Genomic DNA, 12,239 nt, shown 5'->3' with positions numbered 1-12,239 from the left:
GTGTCCTTTATCATAGCTACACGTATGACAAAAAAAACGCGTGAAAATCAGTGGTATTCAGTGAAGTAAGATTAATTAAATGCGCTGACAGTTCATTGCTCCTGCCAAATGAATTGCACTGAGTGGAGCGGATCACCACTCCAAGATGGCGGCCCCGCGTCTCGTCAGCGCCAGTAGGCCAGTAGCGGTCGATGCTGTGTCTGCTTATACGATGTCTATGGGCCTAACAATAGTGGAGGGACATAAGAACGCCCATGACATGACAAGACATGCAGAGAGAGCCAAGCGGGCCATTACTGTCCTTCACTCATTGGAACGCGACTCTTCTGAATCACAACAACAACACTGACTCTAAGAGCCGGTTATTGTGCGCATGACATAAGACGTCACGAGAGCAGGATTGTCACGTCAAAGTGTGCTAGCTGCCATGAAAGCACATCGATGAAGAACGCAGCTAGCAGGACTGTACATAGCCAGTGCTATCGTGTGTTATTTATTAAGTACATCATATAAAAGACATCTTGAATTATTGATGTCACCATAGAATCGTCATCTCGCGCGATGCTTCTCAGCTTAGCTTAGCTTGTTAGCTGCTAACGAGAGACTCGGAAGTGATCAAAAACATCGTCAACCGGAGTTCCGGTGTGAGTATAAAGTGTGGGGAAATGTGTAAAGTCCATGTGCTGAGAGCGTTGGTGAATCAGCGGCTAACTGCGGTGCTGGAAGAGATTTTTGTAGTGATAGAAAAAACGTTAACAGACTACGAGGAGGAACTTTCTCGAACAAAAGAGGAGAATGAGCGACAACGTCAACTACTGGACGCTTTTTTCAAGAAACACCAAGTTGTGTCACACAGAGCAGGTTTGTGCCATTCTGTACCTTTATTTAAAGTTAAAGTACCAATTGTCACACACACACTAGGTGCGGTGAAATGTGTCCTCTGCATTTGACCCATCCCCCTGTTCACCCCCTGGGAGGTGAGGGGAGCAGTGAGCAGCCGCGGTGGCCACGCTCAGGAATCATTGTTGGTGATTTAACCCCCAATTCCAACCCTCGATGCTGAGTGCCAAGCAGGGAGGTAATGGGTCCCATTTTTATAGTCTTTGGTATGACTCGAGCAGGTTTGTCATTCGTCAGCTTAGACCAATTTCCATGTACAATCAATGTTATTTGCCGAATCCGGGGGTCAGCAACCCGCGGCTCTCGAGCCGCATGCGGCTCTTTAGTGCCGCCCTAGTGGCTCCCTGGAGCATTTTTTTTTAAATGATTGAAAATGGAAAAAGATGGGGGAAATGTTTTTGTTTTGTTTCAGGAAGGTTTTTGTTTGAGAACAAACATTCCCAATTGTTAGAAAGCCCACTGTTTAATATGTTTGTGTGTATGCTTCACTGAAGAGGGTATTTGGTGAACATCGTTTTGTCCTACTGATTTTGGCGGTTCTTGAACTCACCATAGTGTGTTGACTGTGACACAACAGTTTGTTTACATGTAATATCTTCCACTCCTTCTTTGTCTTATTTTGTCCACCAAAAGTTTCATGCTGTGCGTGAATGCACAAAGATGAGCTTTTGTTGATGTTATTGACTTGTTGGAGTGCTAATCAGGCATATTTGGTCACTGGATGACTGCAAGCTAATCAATGCTAACATGCTATTTAGGCTAGCTGTATGTACATATCGCATCATTATGGCTCATTTGTAGCTATATTTGAGCTAATTTAATATCCTCTATTATCCTCTTTGTTTATAATTTAGTTATGCAAGTCTCATGACACATTATCTGTATGCAATATTGGCTGCATTTCAGATAGTTGTTTGTGTGCCATGTTGTTCCAGACCACAGCAAACATTACCTAGCTTGCTAAAGATTGTAATAAATCTATTAAAAGAAGACATTCTGCCGTTTCCTTTAACTTGGAAACACACATCTATACTTTTGGCCATTAAAAGCCAGTAATTTCCAGGAGTTATCGCACCGTCCGAGTAGCCTCTGATTTACTAATGGTTTCTAATGTTGTAAAAATGTGTAGAATAAATATTACATTTCAACATTTCTGTCAACAAAGATTTTCTTCAGCCTGCGACACATAGTCATTTTGATAGTAGGCTAATATAGCTAATATAGACACTTGCGTCATGTGTTGCATTCATTATAAGACTATAAGACAAATTATTTTTTTGTATTTTTGGTCCAATATGGCCTAATCAATAGTCATTTGAACTCCATACTAAACTTAAGCTCTTCTAATGAAACTTTTTTAATTACAGCCCCTGTTATTTCATGTAATGTTCGGCCCAACACTGCCCCTTTCTGGGAGGAAAGAGACACACCAATGACATGGAAGCATTTTTCATTTTGTATTTTCTAATGTGTCATTGTCGTGTATCTGCAGATGAAGGTCTTCCCCCTGAGCAGGAGGAGCCACAGCCCCACCATGTTAAAGAGGAGGAGGAGTATCACAGTGTCAGTCCAGAGGTGGATGGACTAGATGATTTCCCAGTGATTCGTGTCATTGTGAAGAGCGAAGATGAGGAAGACGAAGGTCAAAGTGAGGAGAGAGGGGAGAAGCATCCAAGCGGCAGTTCAAATCAACACATGACAAGAGAAGCTGATGGAGACGACTGTGGAGGATCACATGCAGACAATCTCTCAGCTCCACTATCTGATAGTGACGATACGGATGATGAAGACTCTAAAGCTGATACGACAAGTCACACTGACAACACACACTGGACATGTTCTCAATGTGACAAAACATTTGGCAGCAAGAGAAATCTGAGAAGACACATGAGTATCCACACAGCGGAGAAACCGTTTGCGTGTTCAGTCTGTGGTAAAAGATACCCTACAAAGGAACGTCTGACAGACCACATGAGAATTCACGTGAAACGATTCATATGCACAGTATGTGGCAAAGCCTTTTCTGGAGGTCACCATTTGAAAAGCCACCTAAGAACACACACAGGAGAAAGACCTTTTGTGTGCTCGGTTTGCGGTCAGACATTCTCTCAAAAGTGCAGTTTGGAGAAACACGCCATCATGCACACTGGGGAGAAACCATTCAGTTGTACATTTTGTGGTCAAAAGTTCTGGCAGAAAGGCACTTTGACAAGACACACAAGAATACACACTGGTGTGAAACCATTCGTCTGTTCAGTGTGCGACACAGGTTTTTGTCATCGTTCCGCATTAATCAAACACATGATGAAACACATTGACGAGAAATAGATACGACATTTTGGTAATTTGTGTCCCATCTGTGACTTGTCTTTAGGAAATAGGAAAAAAGTCAAGCAAAATGGATGGGATTGCAGCACATCAGTATTATTGTGTTTGTCCTTCATTTAGTACTAATTTTATTGCTGTCATATAACACTGATAATATGGTAAATAAAGCAACACAAACACTAACTGCCTTGTTATTTGACTCTGAATCAGCTTTGAAAATGGATAAATCAGCGCAAAATATGTCCAACTTTAAATACAAATGACTACTTTCATTCTAGAGCAGTGGTTCTTAACCTGGGTTCGATCGAACCCTAGGGGTTCGGTGAGTCGGCCTCGGGTTCGGCAGAGCCTCCGCCGCAGCGGTCAAGACACACGAGACTCATGAATTGATTAACGTGGACCCCGACTTAATTAAACAAGTTGAAAAACTTAGTCTGGTTTTACCATTTAGTGGTCAATTATACGGAATATGTACTGTACTGTGCAATCTACTAATAAAAGTTTAAATCAATAAATTTTAATTCATTCATTTCATTTTTCCATTTATTTATTTATTTCAGGCAATGACATAAAAAAGTACAAAGTTGACAACACATAATAATATAAATTAATATAGTGCAAAAGGTAATGTATAGTATGTAATGTATGATTGTCCAGTTTTGCCTGAAATCTTGTAAATAAAAACTTCTCTCTATCGGCGTATCTGTACTGTAAAGTTAAAATTTGAATGACAATAAAGAAGTCTTAAGTCTAAGTATTATGGATACCCCCAGACAATGCTCCCTCTAATGTTCCATCTGATTTGCAAGTGTGTAATTTGTTGTGATTTTGATTTGATTTTTATTAAGGATCCCCATTAGGTGGTTACCACAACAACACACTAGTCTTCCTGGGGTCCACAAACTCAATACAATTACAAGTAAAAGTATATAATTATAACACAATACAGAAAAAAAAATAAAAGCATCAATAAGAAAAAAAAACAATTTACAGTTACAGAACAATAATTACCATATAAATATAACTACACAATATAAAACCAAACAAAATCCTCAACAAGCAAACTAATTTAAAGACTCAGATAAAATATTACTTTCTTTTTAAAAACCTGTTTACTTTCAATGCCGGTGAGAATTCGAGGCAGGTTATTCCAGAGCGATACAGATCTATAAATAAAAGATTTCCGCAAAGCATTCTTCCTGGGACGAGGGAGTACAAAATGCTCCTCACTAGACGCTCTGGTATTATGATTATGTATAGTGCTACTGTGAACTATTTGGGCCATGAGAAAAGCAGGAGTTTTACTACCGGTTACTGATTTGAACAATATCAGAGTATTAGCTGACAACCTGTTCTGCACTGTTAGCCAGGAAAGAGAAGCATGCATATGGTTCACATTGGTTCTTAGTGAACAACCCAGAACCAGCGTTGCTGCCCTATTCTGGACAATCTGGAGTTTACTAATCTCACCACTTGCAGCAGACGCCCAGACTGTAGAACAATAGTCAAGATGACACAAGACTAAACTCTTAACAATCTGACAAAGAAGAGGTGGATCAACAAAAGCAGCACATTTCCTGGAAATACCAACAGCCCTTCCCATCTTTGTAACTATTTTACTGATATGATTTGACCAGGATAGAGTGCAGTGCAGCATCACTCCAAGGAGCTTGGCACTTCTGACCTGTTGAACTGTTGAAATACCTAGCCTCAGATCCAACTTAGGGTCACAAGATAACCCTTGCCTAGTCCCCAATACAATACTTTTTGTTTTTGAGATGTTAAGGACAAGTCTGTTACTTACTGTCCAGTCATGCACAGCTTTTAGTTCCTCACTCAATACTACATTAAGTACACTGCATGATGGTGCAGCATGATATAAGGTTGCATCATCAGCATAAAGAACCAATTTGGCACGCCCGGTAAATCAAAGTAAATCATTGGTGAATATAGAAAAAAGTAAAGGTCCCAGGCAACTTCCCTGTGGAACACCACAATCCAAACTTCTGCTATTAAACAAGCTGCCATTAAGATACACCTGTTGTGATCTTGAGGACAAATAACTCTGTATCCACATTAAAGCCGAAGTATTAAAACCATAACATTTAAGTTTCTCAATTAAAAGAAAGTGGTCAATCCCGTCAAATGCAGCACTAAAATCTAACAGCACTGCTCCAACCAACATAGAATTATCTATAGCATTAACCCAATCGTCGGTCATTTGTATAAGAGCAGTGGACGTAGAGTGGCCTGTTCTATATGCATGTTGAGAATCAGTTGCTAGCCCATTTGATTGAAAGTAAGCTTGAATTTGTGCATACACACATTTCTCCAGTATTTTACATAAACCAGGTAGGATGCTTATTGGTCTAGAATTGCCCTCATTGAAAGCCAATTTGGTATCCTTACGTAGAGGAGTAACCTTTGCCACCTTCCATATATTTGGACACAGGTCCACTTGTAAACATCTATTAAAAATATGACAAACAGGCACTGATATGATACCAGCAGTCGTTCTCAGTAACTTACTATCCAGGTTGTCTATACCAGCTAATTTGTTGTCCGGAAGAGAGTGCAGTAACCTCTCAACCTCACTGACTTCAACCTGATGAAAATTGAATTCACACCCCTTATTATCCATTATAATATTCCTAATGAGGTCAGCTGATTTTTTGTTGTTGGATATCAATCAATCCACTTTATTTATATAGCACATTTAAACAACAAAATGTTTCCAAAGTGCTGCACAACAATATTAAAAACAATATTCAAATATTATCCTTAGCTCCACCAATGACTGAATAAAATCAAAAAATAAATACATATAAAACCAATATAAAAACAATATAAAATAAATATGATTAAAAACGATTTTAAAGGGTAAAACCAATTAAAACAGTGAATAGAAATCAACATTTTAAAAACACAGAGGACAACAGAGGACCACACAACTCACGTAGTGTTAAAAGCCAGAGAATAAAAGTGGGTCTTAGGACGAGACTTAAAACACTCCACTGTGGGAGCAGTTCGAACATGGAGGGGCAGAGTGTTCCAGAGCTTAGGGCCAACCACAGAGAAGGCCCTGTCTCCCCTGGTTTTAAGTCTGGTCTTGGGCACCACGAGCTGGAGCTGGCTCTCGGACCTCAGAGCGCGCGGAGGATTGTAAATTTGGATGAGGTCCGAGATATACTGAGGTGCAAGTCCATGCAAAGCTTTAAAAAGAAACAGCAAGGTTTTAAAATCAATTCTAAAATGAGCAGGGAGCCAGTGCAAAGTCTCAAGAATTGGGGTTATATGCTGGCGTTTCCTGGCCCATGATAAAAGTCGTGCTGCCGCGTTCTGGACTAACTGCAACTGGGAGAGAGCTTTTTGGTTAATGCCAGCATAAAGTGCATTAGTCCAGGCGACTTGAAATAAAGGCATGCACGACTTGTTCAAAAAGGTTAAAAGATAAAAACTGTTTTACCTTTGCTAAAAGACGAAGATGATAAAAACAGGATTTTAAAACGTCATTGACTTGTTTGTCAGGTTTAAAATCGCTGTCTATAGTGACGCCAAGGCTGGTGACTTTGGGACGCACATAATTTTGCAATGGTCCCAAGTCAGTAAGGGCTGGACCAAAAACTAAAATTTCCGTTTTTCCCTCATTCATTATTAAAAAATTCTGGGCTAACCAAGCCTTGACGTCGCATAGACAGTTGAGAAGATATATGCATACCATGCCTTAATTGAGATACCTTGTCAACATAATAGTTATTCAAATGATTGACAATGTCACATGGCTTAGTGAGTACATGAGTTCATGCACTGTGTTGGTTTTGTTCTTTGAACAAGGTGATGTTCATGCACGGTTCATTTTGTGCACTAGTAATAAAAAACATATAACTTTAAATGATAAATGATAAATGGGTTATACTTGTATAGCGCTTTTCTACCTTCAAGGTACTCAAAGCGCTTTGACAGTATTTCCACATTCACACACACATTCACACACTGATGGCGGGAGCTGCCATGCAAGGCGCTAACCAGCAGCCATCAGGAGCAAGGGTGAAGTGTCTTGCCCAAGGACACAACGGACGTGACTAGGATGGTAGAAGGTGGGGATTGAACCCCAGTAACCAGCAACCCTCCGATTGCTGGCACAGCCACTCTACCAACTTCGCCACGCTGTCCCTTTCAAGACTTTGTCTTGAATTTGAAAAAAAAAAAAAAATTTTTTTTTTTTTTCACACTAAAGAAGGGTTCGGTGAATGTGCATATGAAACTGGTGGGGTTCGGTACCTCCAACAAGGTTAAGAACCAATGTTCTAGAGCGGGGGTCGGCAACCCGCGGCTCTAGAGCCGCATGCGGCTCTTTAGCGCCGCCCTAGTTGCTCTCTGGAGCTTTTTCCAAAATGTATGAAAAATGGAAAAAGATGAGGGGGAAAAAATATATATATATTTTTTTAGTATGGTTTCTGTAGGAGGACAAACATGACACAAACCTCCCTAATTGTTATAAAGCACACTGTTTATATTAAACACGCTTCACTGATTCGATAATTTGGTGAGCGCCGTTTTGTCCTACTAATTTTGGCGGTCCTTGAACTCACCTTAGTTTGTTTACATGTATAACTTTCTCAGACTTTCTAGGACGTGTTTTATGCCACTTCTTTTTCTGTCTCATTTTGTCCACCAAACTTTTAACGTTGTGCATGAATGCACAAAGGTGAGTTTTGTTGATGTTATTGACTTGTGTGGAGTGCTAATCAGACATATTTGGTCACTGCATGACTGCAAGCTAATCGATGCTAAGATGCTATTTAGGCTAGCGATATGTACATATTGCATCATTATGCCTCATTTGTAGCTGTATTTTAGGTCATTTGGTTTCCTTTAAGTCCTCTTAATTCATTTTATATCTCATGACACACTATCTGTATGTAATATGGCTTTTAATTTTTTGCGGCTCCAGACACATTTTGTTTTTGTATTTTTGGTCCAATATGGCGCTTTCAACATTTTGGGTTGCCGACCCCTGTTCTAGAGGGACCACATTGCACCACACTCCAATCCGGTAGATGGCGCTACAGCACGTATGAAGTCGGCACAAAGAAGGGCCACAGTTTTCTCCTGTCAACAAACTGACTATGTGAAAGGGATTAATTCAAAGCAGAAACATAAGCATCATTACATTGTCTGCCAAAACACAAGGATATCACGCTATTAATGTGTAATAAAGAGCTAATAACGATACATTAAGATCTGCATATATATTTTAGACTTACGCTTTTTACATTTATATACAAATTGAACAATGGGTGAGGGCCGACATCCGGGCAACTGAGCTACATACGGGTTCTTCGAGCCATAGCAACCAGACTGGCGTTGAAAACAAACCGTTGCCATTACTCTTTAACCTGTCGACCTACGCTGGTTAAACCCGTCATTCTGCCTCCAAAATGCCGAAAAACTGTGTTGTTTTTGGTTGTGCTAACCACAACTGGAAACAGGGAAAACAAAGGTTGTATTTTGTTCTGCCAAAGCGTGATAAAAGCCCACAGAGACGAGACAAATGGCTCGCAGCTTTACACTGGGAAAACGAGGACGGTTCTCACTGGAGTCCCCCAAAGTCCCGGGTCGTGTGTTCGGATCACTTAGTTTCTGGTAAATATAAGGAACAAAAATCCACCTTCTTAACCACAACTTGGCTATACGTCCGTGCTAATGTTGTACTTGTTGAATTTGTACCTTATAACGTTCGACACCTGAAGTTGTTGTTGTACAAAAATAACATGCGGTATATACTATATAGTCTATAGCCTAGCTAGCTATTTTCGAAAACCGGACAACGAGAGGATACCAAAGGCAGCGTTAAGATGGACACCACCGGGAAAACGTAAGCCAGGGCGGCCAAAGAACACCTGGCGAAGAACAGTTGAAGGGGAGCTGAAAGAGATGAAGCTTACATGGGGCGAGGCACAGAGACGAGCACAGCAGCGAGATGAATGGCGTCGAGTCGTCGAAGCCTTATTTCCCATCCGGGAAGAAGAGGATTAAGTTAAGTAAGTAATATACTATATAGTCTATAGCCTAGCTAGCTATTTTCGAAAACCGGTTTCGTGTAAATTTGCACTTAACAGTTGGGTTTTTAAAAACCAATAAACCCTATAATTTTCATGTTGCCATTCAATACATGCAGCCCTCAAATCTCCCAATATTTTATACACTAACACTTGATCTTGTTGTTGATAACTTCCGCGTCTCTTTCTTAGTAGCGCTAACTAGCAAGCTAAGCTAAGCCTGAGAAGCTTTAAAGTTTACTGAGACGAGTCTGACGCAAATAATACATTTTCGTTTTTTCACACGATATGCGAATAAGTAAAAATGCGTAAATGAAGGATTTAACGCCGACTTCCAAGCCACAACGCTCGTTAAATGCTTTTTCTGTCAATGCTGTGTTCGCTGTGAGCTGGTTTGTTTTCAACGAATTCCCGGTTGCTAGGGGATTGGTAGGCGGAAGTGACGTAGGTCCGCCCTCACCCATACCTCAAGCTGTTTACAGTTTCTCGCTTTTGGCTGCTGCTATAATCATTTTAACTTGGAAATTATGTGCATTACAATTGAAGTTCATCTTTCTTACTTGACGTATTCGTTCTTTCAATTTTGACAGGAAACATGTATTGCATTCATTAGCATGTCTTTTAAACTTGGGAACAATCTGACCATGCAAAACATAAAGTCGGCCTGCAGGTCTAGTTTTGTTGGCCCGTCGCATATTGTTGGAGAAAAAAAATAACAGTAAAAATGTATCAAAAAAGTGATGTAATGCGAAAATAAGCTAAAAATGTGATACTAGTAACTCAGGCGTGTTCAAATTTCTTACACCAAGGGTCTCATACTGAAAAGTCAAAGTATGCGGGGGCCATTTTGATGGGTTTTTTTTACATTTCGTAAAAAAAGATAATAAAAGACATTATACATCCAGTATTTAAAGACAAAACTTAGGGTCAGCTTTGTCTTATAAGTGACCGTGTATTATTATTAGTTATTACTATCAACATTTTAGCTTTTTTTCATTACATTACTTTTTTTGCTCTTTTTTTATTTTTATTGTAGTTTTTTACTTGTGTTATAATTAATAATAGTACACTTTGTTACCTATGACACAAATCTGACACTAAGTTTTGTCTTTAAACATATGTAATGTATGTTGTTAGCCCCAAAACCAGTGAAGTTGGCATGTTGTGTAATTCGTAAATAAAAACAGAATACAATGATTTGCAAATCCTTTTCAACTTATATTCAATTGAATAGACTGCAAAGACTAATAAACTAATAAGACTAATAATTTAATGTTTGAACTGGGAAAGTTTTTTTTTTTTTTTTCAAATAATCATTTACTTAGAATTTAATGGCAGCGACACATTGCAAAAAAATTGGCACAGGGGCATTTTTACCACTGTGTTACATGGCCTTTCCTTTTAACAACACTCAGTAAACGTTTCGGAACTGAGGAGACCAATTTTTTAAGCTTTTCAGGTGGAATTCTTTCCCATTCTTGCTTGATGTACAGCTTAAGTTGTTCAAAAGTCTGAGGTCTCCGTTGTCGTATTTCACGGTTCATATTGCGCCACACATTTTCAATGGGAGACAGATCTGGACTACAGGCAGGCCAGTCTAGTACACGCACTCTTTTACTACGAAGCCACGCTGTTGTAACATGTGCAGAATGTGGCTTGGCATTGTCTTGCTGAAATAAGCAGGGTCGTCAATGAAAAAGACGTTGCTTGGATGGCAACATATGTTGCTCTCAAACCTGTATGTACCTTTCAGCATTGATGGCGCCTTCACAGATGTGTAAGTTACCCATGTCTTGGGCACTAATACACCCCCATACCATCACACATGCTGGCTTTTCAACTTTGCGCCTATAACAATCCGGATGGTTCTTTTCCTCTTTGGTCCGGAGGACACGACGTCCACAGTTTCCAAAAACAATTTGAGATGTGGACTCATCAGAACACTTTTCCACTTTACATCAGTCCATCTTAGATTAGCTCGGGCCCAGCGAAGCCGGCGGCGTTTCTGGGTGGTTGATAAATGGCTTTCGCTTTGCATAGGAGAGTTTTAACTTGCACTAACAGATGTAGCGATGAACTGTAGTCACTGACAGTGGTTTTCTGAAGTGTGCCTGAGCCCATGTGGTGATGTCCTTTACACACTGATGTCGGTTTTTGATGCAGTACCTCCTGAGGGATCGAAGGTCACAGGCTCCCAATGTTGGTTTTCGGCATTGCCGCATACATGCAGTGATTTCCACAGATTCTCTGAACCTTTTGATATTGCGGATCGTAGATGGGGAAATCCTTAAATTCCTTGCAATAGCTCGTTGAGAAATGTTGTTCTTAAACTGTTTGACAATTTGCTCACGCATTTGTTCACAAAGTGGTGACCCTCGCCCCATCCTTGTTTGTGACTGACTGAGCAATTCATGGAAGCTGCTTTTATACCCAATCATGGCACCCACCTGTTCCCAATTAGCCTGTTCACCTGTGGGATGTTCCAAATAAGTGTTTGATGAGCATTCCTCAACTTTCTCAGTCTGTTTTACCACTTGTGCCAGCTTTTTCGAAACATGTTGCAGGCATCAAATTCCAAATGAGATAATATTTGCAAAAAATAAAGTTTACCAGTTCGAATGTTAAGTATCTTGTCTTTGCAGTGTATTTAAGTGAATATTGGTTAAAAAGGATTTGCAAATCATTGTATTTTGTTTTTATTTACGTTTTATACAACATGCCAACTTCACAGGTTTTGTATATATATATATATATATATATATATATGTATATATATATATATATATATATATATATATATATATATATATATATATATATATATATATATATATATATATATATATATATATATATATATATATATATATATATATATAGTCGTGGTCAAAAGTTTACATACACTTGTAAAGAATATAATGTCATGGCTGTCTTGAGTTTCCAATCATT

At 39.4% G+C, this 12,239-nt stretch overlaps 1 protein-coding gene across 1 annotated transcript; it reads left to right on the top strand.

Moving 5' to 3' along the window:
* Positions 1–228: 228 nt before the first annotated feature.
* Positions 229–3,519, top strand: LOC133663304 (zinc finger protein 771-like). The gene is made up of 2 exons (XM_062067681.1): positions 229–861; positions 2,393–3,519. Exons 1-2 carry the CDS (start codon positions 666–668, stop codon positions 3,226–3,228), a joined length of 1,032 nt encoding a protein of 343 aa, XP_061923665.1. The 5' UTR covers positions 229–665; the 3' UTR covers positions 3,229–3,519.
* Positions 3,520–12,239: the final 8,720 nt, after the last annotated feature.

The sequence above is a fragment of the Entelurus aequoreus genome, linkage group LG13 (assembly GCF_033978785.1).
Source record: "Entelurus aequoreus isolate RoL-2023_Sb linkage group LG13, RoL_Eaeq_v1.1, whole genome shotgun sequence".
Taxonomy (NCBI): domain Eukaryota; kingdom Metazoa; phylum Chordata; class Actinopteri; order Syngnathiformes; family Syngnathidae; genus Entelurus; species Entelurus aequoreus.
This window is presented reverse-complemented; position numbering and strand designations above follow the sequence as displayed.